Source organism: Poecilia formosa, unplaced genomic scaffold (genome assembly GCF_000485575.1).
Source record: "Poecilia formosa unplaced genomic scaffold, Poecilia_formosa-5.1.2 Scaffold446, whole genome shotgun sequence".
In the NCBI taxonomy this organism is placed as follows: Eukaryota; Metazoa; Chordata; class Actinopteri; order Cyprinodontiformes; family Poeciliidae; genus Poecilia; species Poecilia formosa.
The window spans coordinates 224,000-249,368 of NW_006800385.1; the positions used below are offsets into that span (position 1 = coordinate 224,000).

Below are 25,369 nucleotides of genomic sequence, written 5' to 3' on the forward strand. Positions count from 1 at the left end.
CTCACACACACACACAGAAACACTCACACACACACACAGAAACACACACACACACACACACACACAGAGACACACACACACACACACACACACACACACACACACACTCCAACATGGTTGCCAACAGGAACAAAAACCAAAAAGCACATTTGAGTCACATCAAGCATCGTCATCAGTGGGTGTGCAGCCCACTCACTTCTAAATATAAAAGCTCACATTTCTGTGAATGAATGAACGAATGAATAAATGAATGGATGAATGAATGAATGAATGAATGAATGAATGAATGAATGAATGAAAGAAAACAGGCCGAAACTATTCAACACACTGACAACTGAGAAACAGCTCCACACTGTTTTGTAGATTATGTAACAATTCAACTCAAAGGAAACAAAATGAAAAATTGTTGGAGAGATTTTTGAGTTTTTTTTGTGAAATATGAAAATCAGCTAAACTAAAATCCAAACCATCTGGCTGTTTAAAATGTCCAGCTGAATATTGTTATTATTGCAGATTGTTGTTGATACATTTGAATTTCATGGTTTATAATACAAACCATTTCAAACAAACTCGACTATTAGAGGGAAAAATGTAAAATATTTAAAAGCTCCAATAATCTGCTTGTATAAGATTATTAACCTGAAATAAATCAGGCTTCTCCATTCAGATATCACTGACATTCACCTACTGGCATCATTTAGCTGCAGCTATAGTTAGAGATGTTACTAAAGACTAAAAGATGAAAAGGTATCAGTCAGGAAAAGGATACAAGAAGAAGCCCACAGCACTTCAAACAGAAGAGTATAAATACTTCAACATATTTTTACTAAAGTAAAAGTAAAAAGTAGCTGTTCAAAACATTACTCAAGTAAGATAGTAACTGGAAAAATATCAAACATCAGCAGAACTGCAAAGCAAAAGAAAACTGCAAAAGACAAGAAGACGGAAACTGGCTAAGATGGCCGCCAAGAGACGAACCGAAGAAGACTTGTGATTGACCTGCAAGTAGTGGTTCTGTTCTAGAAACACAAAACTCAAATCCACCAAATGAAAATCTTAAACTCCAATCAAAGGCTCTTCACCAAAGAGTAAGGATGATTTTACATTTCATGCAATGATGAATTTGTTTGTTTTCAGTTGAAATCATTAAAAAATGTTTATCTTTAGCATCGGTGGACGACAATAACCTGTTACTCTGGCGCTGCACTAACCCCAGTGGCCCCTGCTTGTCATCTGTGCTTATTTTCCTTCAGTTTTGTAAAAGTAATTACGAACTGGTGAGCATTAGAGGCGCTGCTGTTTGTACACAATCTGCTTCACAGCTCCGCTCGCGTGGCTGCGCAGCGGATAGTCGCCGCCTGTCAGCACATGAAGCCTCAGATGTTTTTTTTATTTACTTTTATCCAAGTCACACGTGTTTGACAGAACAGATGTACTTCCACTTCAATCGACGAAGACGCCTCCACCAGTCACACTTCACTCCCTGAGCTCAGTAAAACACAAATCAACCCTTCAGACACAAAACCTGATAGTCCGGAAGACGCAGTTTGATTTGGGGCCAAAAACTTCAACATCTTTTACATTTTCAGCTGCTGCGGTTCATTTTCTCGTTGCACTAATTAAAAAACCTGTTCCTCTCCTCGCCTGTGGGGGCGCTGCCCCAACAACTGCTAAAGAAAACAACACAAAAACCTGTGAAGACGACGCTGAGCACATCTCCTTTCTTCACCAAATGGAAACAAAACTGAAGTAGTGCCAGATTTTAGTGTTTGGAGGATTTCTCCATTGATATAAGCTACAGGTGTGGACAGTAACTAGCCCAGCAGCCGCTAACGCTAGCAACGTTTTTTCATGTGGGCAAAAATTGTTGACTCAAACGTAGTCGCAAGGAAAAAAATCTAACCACATTAAAATAGCACAGTTTTTTTCTTTTGGAAAGGGATATTAAAAAACTGGGAAACGGTTTTAACAACGGTGTATTGGGGCGCTGCAAAAAGGCGGGTTGAATTTTCATCCAAAAAAATTTAGTGAATAACCTCAGAAATTTTCTAGAAAAACTTGGAAATTTTTGAGTTTCAGAAGTCAAAAACTTTTAACTTTTGGAAATTGTGGAAAGTTTCAAAATTCTTCAAAAGAGTTTTTTGGTAGAAATTTCACTGCTTTTTTGTCCACAATTGCAGCCTTGGTACAATGAAGCACATTTTGCACGTTAGCTATATTAAAGAAAAGCATCTAGTTTTCAGTTTCTTTTGGGCTTGATTGAATAAATTTATTTCAGTAGAGAAAACAGGATTTGGATCACTTAGTTTCAAAATGCTTGCTATATTTAGCCAAATTTAATGAAGAATAAAAGTTGACTTGGTTGGTTGACATGGTTTTTTACCTTTTCTTAAAGCTAAGTTATAAATTTTTTTATCATTTTTAATTGCAGTTGGTGCAGTGGACAAAAATCAGTCCACAAAAAGGGCCACAAATGGCCCCCGGGCCGCACTTTGGACACCCCTGTTGGAGACAAATGAAGCTCCGACAAACACAAATCAATTTTCTAACAATCATAACCAACTGGTCCAGTCAAAACCCAAAGATCCATAACATTCCAGCTTTAAAGCTTCACACATGATCTCCCTTTCAAACACACACACACACACACGTTTGTGTTGCTATCTTTGTGGGGACTTCCCATTGACTTCCATTCATTTCTACAGCCTAAACCTGACCTTTACCCTTTTCCTAACCCTAACCATCACATACCTAACCCTAACCAACCAAAACTCAATTCATACCTTAGCCCTAACTCTGACCCCTGACCCAAAAACAGGGTTTCCCCTTGTGGGGACCAGGCTCCGGTCCCCACAAGGAGCGATTGGTCCCCACAACGTAGTATATGTCAGGAAAATCGTCCCCACAAGGTATTACAAACAAACGCACACACACACACACACACACACCGCTGTCTCGTGACTAACTGGAAGAAGAGCCATGAGTCACTCTGTGATGCTGATATCAGCGCCACCATTCCCATCAACCCGTATGGGCCTCAGGGAGCAGGGACCTAGGGAGGCAGGAAGAAAGGGAGTGAGTGAGTGAGTGAGTGAGTGAGTGAGTGAGTGAGTGAGTGAGTGAGTGAGTGAGTGAGTGAGTGAGTGAGTGAGACGCTTCATGGATTCCTCTCTAACTCGGTGAAGACAAAAGGTTTGAACTGGAGCAGTTGGCACAAACAGGCCGTCACTATAAATCACTTAATCATGTGGTAAATTAAATCAATAGTTTCCATTTGCAAGATTTATCATTTCTCTCTTCAGTCTGGTTTTTGGTCTCAACTAAACCTTTTTTGGAAGAATAATTTTGTTTGCAGAGGCTTTATAATTTATATTATTTCTTGTTTTGTTTATTCATCTTGGATATTTAAAATGTCTTCCAGTTTATTGGATTCTTGCATTATTATTATGTCATTATCATTATATTAGATGGAAACACCAATATTGTTATCGCAATAAATTCTGGGATAATTAATCAAGTGCACACTAAAGGAACACTATGTTGTTGGATTTCAGACACTAGAATGTTTACATACTTTAAAATTTTATTATTTGTTTATTTGTATTTCATTAGGATTTAATTTGTTTTAAATAGTTAAAAAACTGCAGAATATGCCAATTGTTTTCATTTGATTCCTTGATTTTCCTTTTGTTTGAGTTTCACTTTTTGAATTTATTTTCAATGATAGTCTCATTTATTACCTGTGCAATGTTTTGCATCTAAGCAAAGTAAATCAGAAAAACATTAATAAAAAAGGTAGCAGTGAGTGTTGAAAGCAGCAAAGAAAGGTTGGACATTTTGCTGCTTCTCGTCAAACATCCATATTCCTAAAGCGAATCCCGTCTGAGTTCAGGAAGCATCTGCCATCAATGTGTTTACATCCTCAGACTTTAATATCTGATTATAAATGTTGGTGATAGCAAGCAGAGACAAATATAGAAAGACCTGAACATCAGGAAGGAAACGGGGGGAAGTACTAAAGTGTGTAATAAAATGTTAATAGTTCCGGCACACGGGTTTTATTTTTATCTTTATGCATGAGGAGACACCATGACTCAGAGGCAGCACTGTGTTTACCACAGATAAAAAGCTCTGAATGCATCATGACAAACAAACTGAGAAGAAAAACAAGATGTTTTCACCTGCAGTACCAGTTATGAACACTAGGAGAAGGCTGGTTGTTATAAATATAAATCCTGTCAGACAAATTCGTACATCAGAAAAGCAGTTAAAACATTAATCCGTATTTAAAGAAAATGTGATCAATCAGAATAAGTCCCATCTAATTTTAAAGCAGAGTCCATTTACTTTCCGTTTTGAAAAGCAGTGGCTGCATCAAAATGATGGGCAAAATTTATCACCACTTTATGCTGATATTTGGCTCATAGTACAGACATCTGTAACATCTACAAACACGTTGCAACGTGACGACATGAGCGCAATAAAGCTGATCGCTAACGATAACTAGCATTGGTTTCAGTTGTCAAGTTATCGACATAACGGCTAAATCTTTAATGTACGCCTGGTTCATTAAAGAGAAAGCCACGCAGAGCTTTGCTGCTAATTGCCAACACCGACAAAACAAAGAGGTCAGTTTTCCTGACTGATAACACGGTCAGGAAAAGTTTGAATCTAAAAAAAATTGCGAGGGAGAGGGAAGTAGGTCAGTTTTGCTAGCTTGACTTTGACGACCTTCAAATGTAGATGTGCTGCACAATTCGGTGTGATTCAGTTGAATAAAAAAATCAATGAAATAAGGCGACCAACACGCCAACAGATTATCAGTGGAGCACCAGTTTTAAATTAACTAATCTGCCATCGCTGTGATTTAGCTACCACAGCGATAGCAGGTTAGCTAATAGCAGTCTATTAAGAATCCCTACAAAACAGTAAATGCTATGATGCACTGCAAAAACACAAAATCTTACCAATAAATAAAACAAAACTAAAACTGTTTTGCATCCTTCTAAAAAACATTCAGAAACAAAGTGAGACATTCTTTAATGATGTGATGAAACTAAAAACCATGGATCAGCCTCACTGACGCAGAAAGGGATCAAATTAAAGGAAAAGGGGTTTAAATGAAGACGCCCCCTCTACATGTGAAGCCTGAGATCGGCGCCCGCCCACTGAACAGGGAGTTAACATGAACACCAACACACACCGAAACAGAAACACACGCTAACACACGTGTGTTTCCGTGTGTTAGCCTGTGTTAGCTAACACAAGCTAACACAGGCTAACACAGGCTAATGAGGCTTCAGGGCTCAGCAGGGTCATCAACGAACACTTGGCCTCAGCATTCACTGCACCGTCCAGTTACTATAATTAAATACAAACATCCAGCTCTGTGTTGCTCTGTGCAAAAGTCATAAGACATTTTTCTTTTATTTTTTGCTGATAAAGTGTTTGTCAGGAGGGTGTTGTATTAATCATACAGCATTGTGCTGTGCATTGTGCTTTTTCCCTCCTAAACTCTTCCTGGTTGGTTTGTAGCTTGTTAATCTAAAAAACAGCAAATGATCAGAGGATATTTTTGCTTTTTAAGTTGTAACTCTGTATAAAGAATAAAAATAAAATCATGTTTTAAGCAGGTCTTTACCAACTAAGCAACAAATCAATAAATCACATTATAAATTAAAACAAGCTCAATAATTTCCATTTTTTTCTTTCTACCAAACCCTGGATGATGAAAGTCTTCAGTCTGGTGTTTTGGTCTGACTTCCAGGGATTCTGTTGTTTTTTTGTTGTTTTGTTTTTTTATTCTGGATATTTAAAATGTCTTCCAGTTCCAGTGTTAGATGATCATTAGAATTTAAAGTTTATTGATCTTTAAGAATGAACAATATTATATTACAATAACGTCTGGGACAATTTATCGTCCAGCAAAATGTGTTACATGACAGGCCTGCTATCAATATTTATAAATATTTTTTGAAGAACTAGAAACATTTTTTATGTATCTGGACCAATTTTAGCATCAGCTTCATGGTGTGTAGCCCTTATAGAAATAATGACATGTTATTATGGTTCATTATAACTGAAGAACAAAGAAATGGTCGTTTGGGTTTCATTTTAAATTCAAAGATTTAAATTCAGATAAATTGTAAATTTTAATGAACATTTAACACTGGAACTGGAAGACATTTTAAATATCGAAAATAAATAAAACAACAGAATCAGATCAAATTAATTATGAAGCCAAATTATCCTTCAAAACAGGTTTAGAGGAGACCAAAACACCAAACTGAAAACTTTTATCATCCAGAAAGAGAAAAATAAAAAATCATGGAAATTAATGAGCTCCTTTTAATTTATCATGCAATTTATTCATTTATTGCTAATTCCAACAGGCCTATTAATCTCTATACTGCAGCATGTTGAAAATGCTAAAGCTAGTTAGCATAGTCACAGATGACAGCAATTAAACTGTTTTCCTGTAACAGTAAGTTGTTTATCCACCATTAGCACATTTAGCAGCAAGTACATGAGAATGACTGTCAGCGCTAAGCCCCGCCTCCTGGCTCTATTTGGTTGTTCTTGGTGCATTTCTTCAGTCAGACACAGCAGCTCAGGAAGGAAGTGGAAGACATTGATCTTTTCACAGATTTGTCTCATAAAAAACTATCACAACATGGAGACAGTTTTAACAAATGTGTAAAAAATAAACATATTTATTTTTTACACATTTACAAACTGCAGTTTTAGTCAGTAACAACATCCACACACTCCAATAAAAAAAGCCTGTAGTAGATAACATCCTCAGAGATACAGCAACACACACCAAATCCCTGCGTTTCATTGGTTCCCGTCTCACATGACACACATTTCTGAATCCGCCTGCAGCCGTCTAAATCCATGTCAATACATACATACGTGTGTGTGTGTGTGTGTGTGTGTGTGTCAGAGGGGGATTCAGGCTACATGACGTCAGACCTCCATTCATGAGCACCATCCCTCCTCCTCCTGTTAGCGTAGCCGCAGTGCATCACGTGGGGGTCCTTACCCCCTTCTCCAACCAATCAGAGCTCAGCGATTAAAGGCATGGGAAACACACGATGCTACACCTGCACATGTCGGGCTAAAGAGGCTTTCACAGGAAGTTGGACGATGAGCGTCACCCTACGGCTGTTTGGGATACGGACGGCTGGTTGGCACGGTGGCGGACGCAAAGTAGAAACAGGCAGAAAGGAAGAGAAACTAGAGCCACAAAGACGGAGATACAAACGAATCCCAAACACCAAGTCAGTTTGATACCCAGCAGGAGGAGAGACACACACTGCAGCTGACTTCAGAGAGGAGTCTGTGTGTGTGTGTGTGTGTAGAAGATGTCTTTCTATGACAGTGATGTGTGTGAGCTGCATGAAGAGGTTCTGCTGCCACATTTAGGAGAATTTAACAACTCCAGGATGATTCCAGCTTTGCCTCCAGGTGAGAACTGATGAGCAGGTGACCAGTCAGAGGGGAGAGTATTCAAAACAATACTCCAGTAAAAGTGGAAATACTTTAATGTGGTTTTACTCTAGTAAAAAGTACACATCCAAGAAATTACTCAAAAGTACAAAAGTTAAAAATTAGGTACGGAGTAACTGATCAAAATATCATTTAATATTTAAAAATGTCATCATCAGATGGACCAAAATATAAAGTAAAGTGGAAATTTTGCTATTTAGAAACCAAAATGACAATAATTTTGCTCCTTAGTAACAAGTAACAAAAAATAACAAATCAAGCAAAATAAAATGTTTTAAAATCATTTTTTTCACTAAAAAACTTCAGAAACCTTAATAGAAACTGCAGGTGAGTCTCAGTCTGGTGGATTTGTAGCTAAAACATGTTTGTTTTTCATTAAGTGGGAAGAAAATCCAGAGTTTTACTCAAGTAAGAGTAAAAATACTTTATAATAAAATCACTCAAGTAAAAGCAAAAAGTACAATACAGTAAAAAAAAGTAAATTTTTAAGCAATTTTTTTTTCATAAAAGTTACTCAAGTAAATCTAATTGGGTAAATGTAACTAGTTACAACCTAATCCTGGAGGTGATAACGCAGCGACTTTCTTCATATGTTTAGCAACATTTCAGACAAAAAAAACTGGTATCGGCCAAAACAGGTCAGGCTTTTTAAAGGTCAGTAATCGGAGATCGGCCTAAAAACTGGAATCGGTGCACCGCTAAATGAAGTTCAAACATTTTCAAAATATGTTTTCAAACTTTTCCAGCACCACAAATAAAATACAAATATTAGACAGCTAAGACAAAAAAGACTGTTTCAATTTGCCTCCATCTTGTGATGGTATATTACATTCTACCAGGTGAACTAAGATAAAACAAAATAGTAAAGATATTTAATTCGGATAGTAATTGACTAACCCAGAGCAAGAGAAGTTTGGTCAGTTTTAATTTGATTATTGCTTTACTTTGAGTCATATAAAATAAAAAATGCATATTTTACAACGTATTAAGTAAAAAAAAAAAAGTATTAAATATACTTCCTCTTATACACAACAGAAATCAAGCACTTTCCAAACCTTGAAAAAATTAATTTCAATAATTTTCAAGGATTTTAAGACGGCAGATGTCAAGTACAAGGGGGTTTGTGGTTGTTTGATGCAGACACACACACAGATCCAGCTCTGACTGGAGGTAAACAACAGCCACTCCCCCCTCTCCCTGAGCCAACCGTAGCTGCACAGCACGCAGCAGCAGCAGCAGCAGGAGGAGGAGGAGGAGGCTGATGGAGGAAGAGGAGATGAGTTGCTCTAATTTCTTGATGTGTGCATGCGTGAGCTTGCGTGCTCAGCCTCCCTAAGCGCCACACATCGCCGTTCTCTGCTGAATATTTGCTAGATTTCCCCCAGGAATGAAATAAAAAGAGCATGCACATCCCTCTGCTGCTGCAAAACGTTCAGCTGCTTCCTCCTCCTCCTCCTCCTGCTGGTTCTCTCCACGCAACTTTCATCATGCGTGCATGAGTCTAGACATGAGTGGCTTGTTTAAAACGCACATTCCGCGCTGCAGCGACTGTAAAATAAAACCAACTGGAACATTCTCCAGCAGCGGTCAAGTTTACCTGCCTGCTGGATTCCTCGTTTCATTTTCCCGCAAAGCCTCAGATAAAATGCATTTCCGCTTCCAAAACCTGCCAAGTGCGCACACAGCCGCCGGCCTAGCGCTGCCAGAGCGCAGCGGAGTGGACTTCAGAGGTCCTGAACGCAACACGGGAGCCCTGAACGCAGCTCGCATCCATTTTAAAGGCGTGAATAAATAAATGCTTTCCGTACCTTGGTAGGAGTCAGCTTTGGATTCACAGACGTCCTCAGTCCTGGATTAGATCAGATTTAGGAGATCATCTGGAGCAGGCACATGTAGTTTACCAGCAGAGGGTTGGTGCTGCTAAACATCCCCCCATACACACACACACACGCACACACACGCGCGCACACACACACACACCGGACACTTAAACCACGCAGGGTGACAGGACTGTCCCTCTTCTCCCGGCCTCCCCTCCCCTTTGCACTGCGTGTTGACAGCGCGTCAAAGACAGGAGTCCGAATCCAAAATGTGTAAAATCCCACTCCTGAACACAAACCCGGAGAGAAAAGTGGCGAGCAGTCAGTAGGAAACCAAACGCAGCGCTACCGCCGGCGTGCCAGGCTCCGAGATGCGCGCAACATGGAAAGCATGTCGCATTTTGCAAAAAAAATAAAAATAAAATAAAATTTAAAAAAATAAAAAATCTAAATAAAAATAGCAGCCGAAACGTGGAGGAGTCCCTATCCGGCTGTTTTCCTCCTTCGGAGCCAGCGGGAGGAGGAGAAGGAAGCTGGGGAAGCAGAGAAAGGAGGGTGGCTGAACCAAAAAAAATAAAAAACGGGGATATATTTCCACAGGATGAGTCAGAAAAAACACCGCACGCCAGTAAGGCAACGGTGCTGGTTGAGAAATAAAACCCAGATTTGAGCTCGTCTCCAGTCGCTCCTCCGGCCGGTGAATGCCTGCAACACCGCGCTGCAAAAAATATATGCAAAGGCGAGTCTGGAGCTGCAAACAGCAGAGAAAAGATTTTTAAAAATAATCAAAAGATCGACAACAACACAGAGAGGAAGGCAGGAAAAAATCCGATCTTATCATCTGCTTGAAAACTATTTTGGCGCCATATTTATGGCGTACTTTCAATTCACGGTTACAGAAAACTGTACTTCCTACTCTGACAAATGTGAGGTTGCAGCGCCCCCGTGAGGACAGGATGGATATTGAAGCTTCACCTGCCGGTTTGATGAAGCATTTCTGAATACTGGACAGAAGGAATCTAAATATTCGTTATTTTGACGATTAATCGGACAAAGAAGGTTGCCACTTCTTGCATTTTTTAATTTCACCACTTTAATTTTTAATGCAATATTAGAAATTTTAAAATCCATATAAAATAATTAAATTTAATTTTTCAAAATAAAATAAAAATGTATTTATTTGCAGCGAATGCAGCTAAAAACAAGGTTCGTTCATTTTTCAAACAGTAAAATTCAAGAACTTTTCAAGCATTTTTAAGGTCAGTTTTCAAACTTCCAGCCCCACAATTTGGAGATAAAAATACAAAAAAGACCCCAAAAAACTAAAAGACAGTTTTGATTCGCTATTATCTATCATTTTTTCCTGTTATTAGTAATATCTTGTGATAGTTTAAGACATTATACAGCAACTAAAACAGCTACTCACTAGCGATGGCTAGCATTGGTGTTAGCTGTCAAACTGTCAATGTGATATGCTAAATCTTAAATGTACGTCTGATACTTAAAGAAAAATGGACGCAGTGCTTTGCTGCTAATAGTCAACATTAAACAATTTGATAACAAGGAAAAAGTTTGAATTATAAAAAACAACGAGGGAGAGGGAAGTAGGTCAGCTATGCTAGCTTGACTATGACAACCTTAACATGCAGATGTGTTGCAGAATTTGGTGTAATTCAGTTCAGTTTAAAAATTTTAAAAAGGCGACCCAAACACCAAATCTGACAGACGATTAGAGAAGGTGTTTAAATTAGCTAATGTATCATCGTTAGCACTGTTTTTTGGTGTTGACTCCTGATACATTAGTGGAGTTGTTGTCAACCAGTTGCTATGGCAACGAGCTTGTGTGTCGTGCAGCAGACACAGAGAGCAAAAAAGTGGTTTTTAGTTATTTTTCCTTTGCTCTGCTGCACTAAATTAATAAAAGCTTCATCTCCAGGTTTCATTTAGGTCACAGTTTTACCGCAGCAGCTCTGCTACAGATGGAAAAGAATCGTCTTGTTGCCCTCCAGGTTTGTGCGCAAGCGCGAAATTTCCAGATGTAAACAATAACATGAAACGGGTTTATGTTAGAAACTAGAGAAATCTGCAATGGTGTGATACTTCAATAAACAATGCATGCATCACATCAGAGAGGAAATTACATCAGAACGCATAAGGGAGACGATCACAGGGTGTTTCCTGATGGAACGCTGTTTCTGCCTCCAGTTTGTCCTGGAGAAGGTGAAAAACAAATGAGTGGGACGGTGCTGCTTCATTTGAATGGCTGCCAGAGAAATCCCTCCTCACGTCCTTCACCGCCTCATTTCACTTTGAGCAAAACAGCAGCACACGCAGTTTTTCACTTCCTCCCGGCGTCTCTCCTCTGTCTGACACCTGGTGCAGCTGAAAGGAGCTTTCAGAATCTCATCTATCTGGATAAGCGGTTCCAAGAGTGCTTCTCCAGGCCTGGAACTGCTTATGGACTGGTTCGGTTCGTTTAGGGTCCAAAGTTGCAACATTTGTTAAATGATCAGGTGTTGCAGTTTGATTTAACACTGTACTGAATGTGAAACACTCAGAGCATTAGGGCCATAATAAGAAGAAATAAAAATTAAAATCATGAGAATAAAGTCATAATATTTTGACTTTATTCTTGTGTTGTGTCAACGTTATTCTCATGACAGTTTATTTTTGTAATATTATGACATCTAGTAATTTTATGAATTTATTCTTGTTATTTAAGTTTTTCATTTTCTTAGCCTGGCCGTAATTCTCCGTCATGTAAACCAACCAAACCCTTTGAGCAACCTGTTCCCCTCCTGGCCTGTGGGGGCGCTGCACCAAGAACCACTGAAGGAAACGACACAAAAACCTCTGAAGACACTGAGAGCAACTTCCTTCTTCACCAGATGGAAACATGATAAATTAAAACAAACTCAATCATTTACATAAGCATGATTGATCATTTTTCTCATTCTACCAAAAACCAGATGATAAAATTTTCAGTTTAGTCTTTTGGTCTAAAGTAAAACTTTTTTTGAAGGACAATTTTGTTTACAGAGACCTGAGAATTCATTTTATTTGTTCTGTTTTTTGTTTATTTACTTTGGATATTTAAAATGTTTTCCAGTTTCAATGTTAGAATTTAAAGTTTTTTGATCTTTGAGAATGTGTTCTTACATAATTATTTCATAGATGCCATTATATTACTTGCAGAGTTGGGTAATAACTAGTTACATTTACTCAGTTACATTTACTAGAGCAACTTTTATGAGTATAAATTTTTTTTGGATGGCTAATTTTTACTTTGACTTGAGTAACAATATGTTGAAGTAGTGATACTCTTACTTTAGTACATTCTTTTGGTATTTTACCCTCTGATTATTTGAAAATGGTTTCAAGACAACAATTTTATTGTTTATTGCATTAAATTCTGGGACAATTTATCGTCCAACAGAGATGGAAAAACCTCGGGCAAAAACCTGATTATAGAATTTAATGACGTTTTTAAGAAATGTGTTTTTGTATTGTATTTTCAAACGTTTAATGATCACATCTGGGTTTTTCTTGGCCGACTGGACGTGTTTCCCCATTTCCTCCTGAGTCAGCGTCCATCAGGTGACTGGTCAGAAAACCGCTGGCGGCCCAGAGAGGATTATTTCAGCATCAGGAGATATTTCAAGGTGAGAAACGATTGTCATAAACTTAATGGGTCGGCTCTCTCAATAAAGCAGCGGCTTGTATGACTTGGAAGCGGTCCAAAACATGCTGCATAAAGAAGTGCCTGCCGGCGCATTTTTCTGGGGTAATTTAAGAAGCACTCAGTTCCTATAGGTGCTTTCATCATTTTTTTAAAACTTTGTGGATATCCAGAGACCAGGGCTCAGAGACGTAAAATCATATTTCACGAGTAAAGTCAAATCACATTCTTTTCATACCAGATCAGATTTTAATACTTTTTAGTTCTTGCTGTTTTTCTAAGTAAAAATGACATTTACGGAAAATATCTTCAAAAAGTAAATTTTATTTCAGTCATCTCTGATAATTTTTTATTTATTACAAGAACATGGTAATTATATTACCAGAATAAAGAAACAATTTTACCAGAAAGAAAAAATAAGTAATTTTAATAAGAAAAAGCTTGAATAGTTTTTTTTGTTATATTTTGTGTTGGAGTTGTCATAAAATTACTACTTCATTCTCCTCATAATATGACTTTATTCTTATAATATTAAGACATTATTCTCACACTACTTCAACTTTATTTTCATATTACTGTGACTGAAAAACCTATCAAGATATTTCATATCAGTCAATATCAATTATTGATCAGTTTTTTGTTTTAATTATCTGAAATAAAGCAAACTGATGTCACAACCTTTCCTGTTTTATCCAGTTTTCTCTGCTGTATTTTTTATTTTTAAGCAGTTATGAGGCACAGTGGTGAAACCTGAAACTGCTGTGCAAGTTACTCAAAAAGTTGTTGCTAGGCAACCAAAGAGCGAGTGAGTTGCTAGGTAACCAAAGAGCGAGAGTTAGAATGTACATGTACCCAACTTTGGTCATATTTGCATGTTTTTGTTTTTCCTTAATATACATAAAAACTCTGTGGCAGCATTAATGACTCCAATTGACAGATGAAAGACACATAAATGACAAAAACATCTCATACCCCATTCATCAACATCAGTTTGATTACCTACTTTTTTTATCGTCACCTACCTAGTATGTAATATTTGGCCAAAAGTGGGGTTTTTCTCCTAAATTATATTTTGGCAAAAAAAAAAAAAAACTTTAAAAGGTGACAATATGTCCGTTTGGCGAAGCCGTGTTGTGAAAAGTATTTTTACCTTCTGTTGGTTACATTTTTCTAAATAAATACAAGATATTTACTGTTTTGTAATACAGTGATCCCTCGTTTTTCTTAGGGGTTGCGTTCCGAAAATAACCCGCGATTAGTGAAATCAGCGAAGTAGTTACCTTTAGTTTTTACAATTATTATACAGCATAAATACATACTCTACATTGAAACCAAAGAACAAAACCTGTTTTCAGGTCAGCGGATGTGCTTGTTCATCAATCGGGCCTTAATGTGATCTGGAGTCATGTCATTAAATCGTCTCCTCCAAGCTGCCCTGTGAGACTCACAGCTGGATCTGCGGCAGAGCGATGGATCTCGTCAAGCCTCTGATCGGGTTTTGCGCTGATTCTGGCCACAGTTTTTTCCAGCTGGCATTCAAAGTTTTCAGCTTTCATCTGCTGAAAGCTGAACCCCGTTATAGGACAATTCAGCTGCTTAAGTCCTGTTCGACCTAAAGAGGCCAGCAGTGAGAAGGCTTTAGGTAAATTATTTACACGAAAATGTCTAAATTCACACAGAAACATAAAGACAGAACACTAAATAACACAGTTTATCAGACATAAATGTTCAATCGGGGGCTTTAAGTGTCGGTGTACAAAGACATGTTAAATCAGTATATAGTGGACGACAAAAACATCGATTTAGGTCGTTTGTAATTACATAGTATAATACAAACAGATATTTTCTTACTTTGTTTGGATATGAAGTCCACCAGTCTCTCTTTGCGATTTTTCTTCAAATAAACGTAGGAAAATATAGCATTAGCCTTGCTTTCCTGAACTCCAGCTAGCTAACTAGCACCAAACCTAGCCCGCTTTTTCCTTGAACTTTGACATTACTTACATTACGTAAGCACGTGATTACGCTAGCACACTGTGGGCACGCTCCTTGTTCACATTGGCTACAACAGAAACAAAGGTTGTTTTCCCTGATTAAAAGTTTTTTTTTTTTTCCACTGGTACTGATTTTATTCACTATAGATTAGTTTAATTTTGCAGATGGTTAACATAAGGCTGAGTTTTATATAAACAGTTTTATATAAAGATATGGTTAATTTGTTTTTTGCATTGTTTTAAAATGGCATCCAGTAAATAAAATGTCAGCATTTTATTTTATTTTTCAGAACATTTTAATTAATTGCTTTACTTTCTTTGAAAAGGACACTCACTGGTTGTTCCTTTGCTGTAAAAAAAACAAACAAAAAAAAAACACTATGCAATCACTGTAATTTTCACTGTATTATGGGTAATCCTCAGAGCCATGAGGATCGCTGATGGTGAATAAAAGAAACAACTGATGCCAGCCTGAGCAGTCCCTTGTCATTCATTACCACACCAAGAGAAGCCACCAGATCCACATAGGTCACAGTAGCATAACCTTTTGAAATTGATTATTTTTAATATTTCAATGGAAATATTACAGCGCTTCCTTCAAATAGTATCTAAAACATTTATTTCCATAGTTGATAACAACAGGTAGCTCGTTTCATAGGCAACATTTGGATAATAGATGTAACATCTATTAAACTGAATTAAACTAAAAATTTAGCGTAGTTTCACTGAGCTTCCACATGACCTAGAAAATTATGCAACATAACATATAATAGATGAGTAAAATGGCATATATTTTATTTGAATTTATTATTTCATTCATTTTCAGTTTGAAAAGAATGTGTCACAAGTTGATATAAAAACAAGTTCTTAATGAAAAGAAGTAGTTGGAAGAAAATAAAATTATATAATTTACCCCTTTATTCAAAAGTCAGTTTGCTACATCAGACTATCAATCAATGATCCTTATACAACAACATACAACGTACCTGTAGGACCTTTCTAAGAAAATAAATAAAAATAAAATTAGGAAAATAAAGTCCTAATACTACAAGAATAAAGTCATGTTATTATGAGAATGAAGGGATTACGAGAAAAAAGTCATAAGAGAATGAAGTCGTAGTATTACTAGAAAAAAGTAATGATATTAAGACTTTATTCTGGTAACAACTACATTCCTGTAATATTATGATTTTAGTCTCGTATTATTTGTACTTTATTCTCGTAATGTTATTCTTGTTATTCTCATGCAAATTCATTCTCACAGTATCCTGATAATCCTAATAATTCAATTTTTAAATCTTTGTTCCTCAGTATGGCCCTAATACATTGTATTAAGCACAAAATAGGCAAAAAGACTATCTTTGTAAATTTAATGAATATTCTTAATTGAAAATTAAAAGTAAACTATCCATAGATTAGTTTCAGAGTAAACGGGTATATTTGTAAACATTTTAATGCGAGTTAATCGCATAATAATTTGAAGCGATTTGACCTGGCCTTGCTTCATGTGAGTTGCTATGTCGCTCCACCACCACAGTGCGGCGCTGCTGGGGAAAATACGTCACCGGAAGTTGCGTTTTCGTACACGAGAAAGATGTCTGCGCTCGACGTCCAAGATTTCATCCAGCAGAACCGGGCCACGGCCCAGCAGGTGGAGACCTTTCGGGGTTACTGGGAGAGTGACAAGCACTGGGAGGCGCGGAGGGAGTTCATCCTGCGGAACATGAGCGACTTTGAGACGGATCGGCTGGACCATCTGCTGTCCCTGTCCATGGTGTGGGCCAACAACGTCTTCATGGGCTGCCGGTACTTGAACGCACCACAAACCCCTTTTGCCGAAATTAACCATAAATCACAACATATTTATTAGTTCATGTTTTAGGAATTAGCAGAACTAGGTTTAAAAGTTATATTATGAAAACTGATGTTTTAAATAATCGGAGTATTTACACCGGAAGTGTAAATGTTGTGACAATTACAGTTCTCCCGTACTCCTCTTTAGTTTAGTTTCCTCCTTTCCTTATTTGTCCACTTTGGTTAATTATATCCTTCCCTCCGTGTCCCTCCTTTTATTTCTTACTTGTTTCCTATTCTATCTCTTCTTTCCATTCTTCCAACCTACATTTCTTTTTTCTTTCATCCTTCTTTACATTCATTTATATTCTTTTTTCCATCCAGAGTATACCAAAGTTTTCTGTATAGGAAAATGTTCCATCTTTTATCACATCAGCATCAAATTATCACTTGCAGGACTTTGAAACAATCATGGAAGCATCTGAGTATTTAGAAGATTCGCTCACATCAGATCTTTATAGAAAACATTTTTCTCATTAAAACTTTATTTTAAGACGTTCTGGTAAAATTGCATCTTTTTTGCAAATATGACTATATTCTCGTAAACAAAAGCTTGTCCGTGATTCTCCGTTGTACAACTCAAAGGAGGGATGATTGGAATAAAAGCCCCTTATTGAAAATATTTATGTTATTTGTAATTTATTTTTTAGAAAACGGGAGAAAAACACCGAATAAAATCGGATCTGGTATGAAAAAAATATTTTAAGTTTTTAAGCCAGAACCTTCTTTAATCCATAAGATACAGTCCAAATAAAAATGCCTCTTCTTCTCTGTCAGTAAAAACTGCTGTTCTGTAGCGACTGACCCGGTCTGTTTGCGAACTGCAGCTACAGCGCGGCGCTGCTGGAGAAAGTGAAGGAAATGGCCGAAGGCATCGTGGTGGAGGACGCGCCCGTTTTCAAGACCAGAGATGAAATCATTAAAAGTCAGCAGGTCGGTTGCCTTGGAAACGCATCAACTTTTAACCCGCTGTAGGAGGAAATCCTGACCGACTTGTTTCTGCTCTTGACAGGGCCGATGACCGGAACCGGACCCGTCGGGTCAGAACCGGAATCGCTGAAATGTTTACCAACATGGACCAAGTTTTTATGGTTTTACAATATATTTTTTAAAATCTTGTAAAGAAATGGCTGTATTTTCAGGGTATAGGAGCATCTCATTGCATAACTTTTTAACGACTTTACTAGAAACGCACTGATATGAAGATTTGTTGTGATATTTAATACTGTTGTTACAGCCGATAATCAATATTGCATACATTTCTCTACCGTTTTGACACCTTTAGAAAGAAAACAACAAATACGAACAAATATTGGTTCATATTAGCCTAATTTTATTTATCAAGCGTACCGATATGTTAAATTAGTAATATCGGCCGATACTGATGATATATCATGGATCACTAGATTTTACTACATTCAGTTATGAATAATTATGTACATTTACAGTGAAACTGCATGTTTTAATGTGTTTTATAGCAGAATAAAGAATCTTGTTTTTAAACTCTGATTTACTTCAAATAATATTGGTGATATTACTAAGGCAGAAAATTAAAAAAAAGAGATCAGAAAAAGTGGGTAATTTAAAATCAGTAACATGCAGGTTTGAGAATTTAGATTTAAAATGTAAAACAAATCTTTTTGCAAAGTCAGCTTTTCTTTAAGTGTGCAGAAGTTTTTACATTGACACATTAAGCTAAATCTCGTTATCCGTTTTATGACTTACTGATAATTTGGTGTTAATTTATGGCATTGTTTCAACAGTTTCTTTTTTCTGTGTCTTATTTGAAGGCTTTAAAATGTAACAAGTGTTTCAGCTACACAGGGAGCTGCAGCAGCCAAAACGGTTTCAGTTACTCTGAACCTAAAAAATGCCAAAAATACTGAGACTGCTTGAGAAAATTCAGATTAACAAAATCTAGGGCCACAAACAGCCACAGTGCCACAAACAGCCACAGTGCCACACTTTGGACACCCCTTTTTAATTTTCAGGGGTTTTTCTTGGATCTTAAGCCTCAACTTCCAATAATATTTTTTTTAATTCTGGGTGATAATTTTTGTATATAATTAACTTGATCAAATCTTAAAAATCCTGGCCTGCTTATCAAACTCCATTATAAGCCATCTTGAAAAATAATTGACTCAAAAACTTTGTTAAAATTTCCTTTTAAAAAGGTAAAAATCCAAAGCTCTTTTTTGGATCTTTAATGGTATACAGGTTTTATAAGAATAGTTTACCATTGAGCAGATAAAACTTAAAAAAAAGAAAATACTTTTGGCATTAAATTTGCCAGTTTTGTAGAAAGAAATCAACTTAGACCCTAACCCCAAACTTTGTCACATGACCAATATTGCCGAGTCAAAAATATTCACCTGGCAGAAAAACAACTAAAATCAGGATAATAGATTGTTTTGCTGCATTAAAAAAAATAATCTAGTTTTCAGAACGTACCAAAGAAGTCAGAAAGAAACTTCTGTCAAAGTCTGAAAAATGTGTTTTATTATGTTTATACAGCATATTATTTTAAGTATACATTTGTTTCTCAAAATTTGATAGCATATTCTGTTTACTAGGTGAAATAAGTCACAAGCCACTATATGAGCATCTCTGTTTAAGAAAGGGGGGTTCCGTTTCATGTTGGCGGATCGGGTTCAGTCATGACTGTTTGCTTAAGGAGAATTTTGTTTTTCCAAGAAAAAGAAAATAAAAACATAAAAAAGGTACAGACACCAAAAAGAAAACATTTAAATCTTCACTGAAGGTTTGAACAGCGAGAAGGTGCAGCAGCTTGTTTTCAAATTAAATAAAAGAAGAAGAGCATCACTTAATTTTCCATTTTATTTTTTCCTTAATATTCGCAGTCAAGTTGTTTTAATAGAGCCACCAGAAGCATGGACACTTAAATTGTTTTGTTTTGGGAGAGAAATTATAAAATAAAACAAAAATAAAGCTTCCCTCCTACCTGACAGACTTCCCTTCAATCTGCATTTATTTATTATAAAACATGATGTGGAAGCATCCCACTGCAAAAACACTCCATTTTAAAGTTGTTTTGTTTTAGTACAAATATCCTAGTGCACTTAAAACAGAAATTTAATAAGTAACTTTTCAGCAAAAAAAAAGAGCTTGTTTAAAGTCAATAATCCAGTAAAGTTTATTTAAAAAGTAATATTTCCACTGTCAGATTATTTCACACCGTTACCTAGCAACCCTAGCCAGGCCCAGCCCGTTACCTAGCAACCCTAGCCAGGCCCGGCCCATTACCTAGCAACCCAGTTCTAGCTCCAATGCCAAATTATTTCACTTATAAACATGGGTAAAATATTTTGTTATAAGTGAAAAACTGTCAACGGAACTGAAACTTTTTCATTGATAAGGAATTATTTATTTCAAACCATCTCTTATGCTGAAAAGTTGCTGGTAAGCTAGCACACCTGAAGTAAGACAAAACTGATATTTGCACTAGAAAGTAAACCAAAACTAAATTTTGTGTTTTTGCAGTGCCTCCATAATGCTATTTTACCTGCTTTTAATGGACACTCAGGGGAATTTATTTCCCAGCCAACACAAACAAGGAGGGAGAAAATTAGAAAACAGCAATGCAAAATGAAACGTAAAAACATTATTTCCTCTCTCATAAGAAACCTCTGTCGTGTCGAGTCGGGGATTCGTGATTCACCTGCACTCCTGCTGCTGCTGCCTCAAACTAACTGAATCCAAACCAAAGCAGAAACGGCGCGGTGGCCGTTCTTTGTTTAGTTGAACTGAGGATCAGTGATATTTATGAGCGCTGAAAGGCATTTCCTGGGTTTTTCCACAGCTTTTAAAAATGTGCCGATTTGGTCGTTAGCGTTTCCTTCTCAAACCAGAAGAAAAAAACAAAACAAAACAAAAAAAAAAAAAAGTAAAACTCGGGCATTAACCGCTTTTAGTCCAACCAAACATATATTACAAGTTTTCTTAGCAATAACTTATCCCACACCATGCAATAAAAAAGACAAGAAACACAATTCAAGATGGAAACCCAACACCCCAGATTTCCTACAATGCATCGGTAAGCAACTTGATGTCTGTTCAGATTTGGTTTTCCTTTTTACTTATCAGGGTGGCACTTGAGTTTTGATAGTTACTGTTGTTTCTTGATGAGCGGCTGAAGAAGAGGGATGATGATGAGGAGGGGTGATGAAGACGATGGGTACGGAGAGGAAGACGCTCAGCCGTCCACCCAGCTCTGCTCCACGATGGCCGTTACCCGCTTCTCGTACTCCCTCTTGTTTTCCTGGTAGAGCTGCGCCGCCTGGCTGTTGGCCGGGCTGTTGGGGTTCGGCTCATCAAGCAACGACTGCACACAAAACACACTTTCATTTTATTCAACACATTTTTAAAAATTATTTATTCAAGTAAGATTTTTTTATTCAAGTAAAAAAAAAGTTTCATTCAAGAAAAAAATGTTTTTTAAGTAAATGAAGTAATATTCATTAGTGTTGAGAAGCATTTCTATTACTGTCAATTTAACACTTAAAAAATCTCACAGCAATAATATTTTTAATTTATGGACAGACAATATATTTATTTATGTAAAACTACACATTCTTACTGAGCTATTCAAATTTAAATATTGAAATATCATTGTTCAGGTTGCCACTAGGAGGCGCCAGCCACAAAAATGTCATTGCTAATAAAAGCCAGAATCCCAGAATATTAAAAGAAAGTGGAAAAAAAAAGAGGTGCAGAAGCAGCAGGAAAAACTACGTCAGTATTCACCACATGTCTGTATGGAGTCAGAGACACTTATTAAAATATAATAAAGTACTTCTTATGATTAAATAATATTTAACATCTTCTCACACTGATGTAATTTTACAAGTATAAACTGATTTAATTTGATAAAATATTTAAGCATCGCTGTGTGACGAATCTACAGTGTTTCAGTTGTAATTTACCGATTCTCTTGTATTCAGACGGATTGTTTAAAGTTTAGTTTGCAGAAATGTAAACCGACAGACCTGGATGGACGTGAGTATGGACGACACGTCGTACGTCGGGCTCCAGCGATTCTGAAGAATGTCTAAACATATACTGCCGTCAGCGTAAACTGGAAAACGGGAAACAATATTTTAAATTTAAGCAGGTCATTTCCAAGTGAAAAACGTTGTTGAACAATAAAACTCATGCAGTTTGCAAATACAGGATGATTATATAACCTTTATGCTGATCATCTCATATTTAGTTTTTTAATAATATAAATATCGTGGTTGTAAATGTAGGAGATAAATTATTTCAGCTTTAATGGATTTGAACTAAACCTAGTTAAAACTCAGAAATAAACTAAAAGAGCAGCTTTCAAAGCAAATTAAGTTGATAAATGACAATGTGGAGACCATCAAAGTAATTTATTGATAATGTTCATCTAAAAGACCAATAAACTTCAACTTTGTAAAGGACACGACCCAATCGAACCGGAAAACATTTTAAATATCCAAAATAAACAACTAAAAAATTACACAACTTGAGCCATAAATAAAATTAATTATAAACAGAAAAAACAGAATTTCCCTTCAGCAAACATCAGAGTGGAAATGGAGCCAATTTTAATTTATTATGTGATTAAATGGTTATCCTGATTTCTTTGAAGGGAAGAACCAAACTGGAAAAGTTCATAAAACAGTGTTTAAGATGCATTTTACAGTTGTTTCTGCTCTAAATGTGTAGATAATCAGAAAAGGTGAATGTGTTTGTTGCTGCAGCATCCCTCACCATTTGGATGAAACATTTTGGAGACGAACCGAACCGTGGGGGGCTTGTTGGGATACTCCTCTGAAAACTCTATCAGCAGCTTAAATGTTCCTGCAGAGGCAGAGAGGGAGACACGAAGCTTTTAGTCTGCAAGAAAGATGCAGATGTGAAAAACGGAGACGCTGCTGACAGCAAAGGAAACCATGAAGGGACTACAAGTATCCCTTACTGCAGCAAAATCTGTTTATTGTGCAGGATTAGACAGGAGCAGGGAGGGAGAGGCTGACAAACGTCAACTAGAAAAGCAGGACCAGATCCTTCAATATCAGACAATATTTGTCATTTTTATTTCATAAGCAGTGCCAAAGCGCAGCGAATTATTCTGAATCCACATTTCCTCGTAGCCAATAAAGTCTATTCACATTTTTTGCAAAGTTTGAATAAACTAAAGCGTAGAAACGGATCATGTGAAGCAAAGTACCGAACAGACAAAAACCTGCTGCTGTTCCAGAGACGTAATGAAGCTAAAGACCAACAACCTGAGCACCGGCCAACCGGCCGACCGTTTTTAAATCTCAACCTATTTTTATTTTAATCATCATTAGCACTTCACATTTTAAACATCTCAAACTGACAAACTGGATTTTTCCATCATTTTTACAAAGACATTCACAGAGAAACTACAATTGACAAAATCAGCTTACAGCACAGAAAGCAGCTGAAACATCAGTGATTAAAAATTACAAAGTTCAAAACAGGGCTGCACAGTGGTGCAGTTGGTAGAGCTGTTAACTTGCAGCAAGAAGGTTCTGGGTTCGATTCCCGGCCGGGGGTCTTTCTGCATGGCGTTAGCATGTTCTCCCTGTGCATGGTGGGTTCACTCTGGGTACTCCGGCTTCCTCCCACAGTCCACAGACTGTCAGGTTGATTGGTCTCTCCAAATTCTCTCTAGGTGTGAGAGTGTGTGTGCATGGCAGTGTGTCTCTGTGTCCAGGGCGTCCTGTCCAGGGCGTCCTGTCCAGGGCGTCCTGTCCAGGGCGTCCTGTCCAGGGCGTCCTCGCCTCCCACCCAGTACATTAGCTGGGGAGGCAGCAGCACCTCCTGACCCCACTAAGGGACAAGGGTGTAAGAAGATGAATGGGAGTTCAAAACAAAACCTGAAGAGAGGCTGCATGTTAGCAAAGCTCTACTCCAAACTTTTCCACATGGAAATGATGAGAAGTAACGAGAGAAGGATTTCCTTTAGGGAAAAATAATGTCATTAATTTTCAATTCATGTTTTTTCCAAAAACAAACATTTACTTCCTGTAGTTTCCTGCAGAGCTCACATATTTTTCCTTATAATGATAATAATTATGAAGCCTACTTGTTCTCCAATCAAAATGCTCCAGAACTACTCATGTATTTCCATATCCAGCTCTGTTACTTTTGCAGAGTTGTGTTCGCAGCTCCAGGCTGCGTTCGGCTGAAGGAGACATGTGGCTCCACTTCAATAAAATTCTGTTTTGGTAAACAAACCACTTTATGAACCCAATAAATCCAAACGTATAACTTACCATCTTCGAATGGCGTCCCCACAGGCCTGCAGCAGACAGAGAGAGAAAGATTAGATTTATAAGTTCAACACCAATCTGATAACCTGAGGCAGAGCGTCACTTTCTATAGCAGAGAATGAGAATTAGTAGATTAGACTTGTTTGTGTCAGGTTGTTTTCTTATGGTATTTAATTTAGGTATGTTAAGCCAATTATATACTTTGTTTTCGTCGTGTCGCATTAAATCACACTGAGGCTGAATATAAAACAAAAATAAAAGAAATTTGCACAAATGCGCTGCTTTTAACATGCCAAACCACTAGGGGGCAGTGTAGTGCAGAGCTAAAGCCTTCATCAGCCAATCAGATTGCTTCAAAACAACAACTTCCTGTTAGCAATTAAAGATGGTGGCAGGAGGTTCATTTAACTGGACAGATGAACTAATTTTAAATAGTGTATTAGAATATCAGGAGAGAGGCGGGGTCACCTGGACAGGTCGCCAGTCTGTCACAGGGCAACACACACGCACGCACGCACACACGCACGCGCACACAACTTTAGAGAGACCAATTAGCCTGAGCCAGAGAATATAAAGTTAATAAATCGAGAATGGAATTATGTCAAAGCAAGAATGTGAAGGCTGTTATATTTTACTGGACGATAAATTGTCCCAGAAGTTATCGCGATAAACGATAATATTGTTATTTTGAGACCATTTTCCAATAATATTATATTAATGACATGATAAAGCAAGAACACATTCTCAAAAATCAATAACTTAAATGCCAGCTGTGGATTTATGAAACTGCAGTGCTAACAAGTTTTCTCACATCTTCACTCAGGTTTTATAAATAATAGTTTTTAGTGATATTATTATTTCCTGTGGATATTCGGCTATGTGTGGCTTAGGCCTGAACGAGACGTTTTAACTAAAATAAGTGAACCAAACCTCAGATCTAAGCTGAACCGTGTCGTTGGTTCATATAACACGAAGCCAGGCGTTTGGCACAGAGATCTGATATTTTATTAAAGCAAAGAGGCGGCTGCAGGATGTGAGCATCAGAGGCAGAGAGGAGACGGTTGGGTGGAGCTGCATTTAGAACATGACTCACCCAAAAATAACAGCGTTCCACAGCATGATGTTGTTCTCAGACGGCGCTCCGCTCACACCGGTGGGAGGGTCTTCCTGAAGTCTGAGGAGAGGAAGAAACGATGAGGAGGAGAGGAACAAACGATGAGG

At 37.3% G+C, this 25,369-nt stretch overlaps 3 protein-coding genes and 1 long non-coding RNA gene across 7 annotated transcripts in view; 2 read left to right on the plus strand and 2 right to left on the minus strand.

Moving 5' to 3' along the window:
• The window catches only part of jade2 (jade family PHD finger 2), a 135,759-nt gene extending 125,525 nt beyond the window's left edge, over positions 1-10,234 (minus strand). For 2 of the 4 annotated variants that reach the window (XM_016663794.1, XM_016663792.1), the window contains exon 1: positions 9,321-10,233. The gene's annotated coding sequence lies outside the window, so the exon portion shown is untranslated. Of the gene's footprint in view, positions 1-9,320 lie in introns of all 4 variants that reach the window. The other 2 variants (XM_016663793.1, XM_007577568.2) reach the window with 2 other exon arrangements.
• A 574-nt stretch (positions 10,235-10,808) lies between these two features.
• LOC107833764 (uncharacterized) lies at positions 10,809-19,578 on the plus strand. The gene is made up of 3 exons (XR_001659529.1): positions 10,809-10,820; positions 15,091-15,093; positions 19,125-19,578. It is a non-coding gene; the product is annotated as an uncharacterized LOC107833764 (long non-coding RNA).
• On the plus strand, positions 16,547-18,397 carry cdkn2aipnl (CDKN2A interacting protein N-terminal like). Its single transcript, XM_007577569.2, has 3 exons — positions 16,547-16,811; positions 17,687-17,792; positions 17,872-18,397. Exons 1-3 carry the CDS (start codon positions 16,600-16,602, stop codon positions 17,878-17,880), a joined length of 327 nt encoding a protein of 108 aa, XP_007577631.1. The 5' UTR covers positions 16,547-16,599; the 3' UTR covers positions 17,881-18,397.
• Positions 19,579-20,764: 1,186 nt separating the features above from the next.
• The window catches only part of ube2b (ubiquitin-conjugating enzyme E2B (RAD6 homolog)), a 10,481-nt gene continuing 5,876 nt past the window's right edge, over positions 20,765-25,369 (minus strand). Inside the window, exons 2-6 of the mRNA XM_007577570.2 lie at positions 25,242-25,322; positions 24,152-24,177; positions 22,617-22,706; positions 21,866-21,954; positions 20,765-21,201 (exon numbers count right to left, since the gene is read on the minus strand). Of these exons, the coding sequence (XP_007577632.1) occupies positions 21,073-21,201; positions 21,866-21,954; positions 22,617-22,706; positions 24,152-24,177; positions 25,242-25,322 (415 nt within the window). The 3' untranslated portion in view covers positions 20,765-21,072. The remainder of the gene's footprint in view (positions 21,202-21,865; positions 21,955-22,616; positions 22,707-24,151; positions 24,178-25,241; positions 25,323-25,369) is intronic.

What these genes read in the sequence shown, in the direction of transcription:
- cdkn2aipnl (XM_007577569.2), top strand. Translation starts at nt 16,600, where the DNA reads ATGTCTGCGCTCGACGTCCAAGATTTCATCCAGCAGAACCGGGCCACG. An exon ending in AACGTCTTCATGGGCTGCCG is followed by an intron (nt 16,812 to 17,686) that starts GTACTTGAACGC and finishes TGCGAACTGCAG; the next exon opens with CTACAGCGCGGCGCTGCTGG.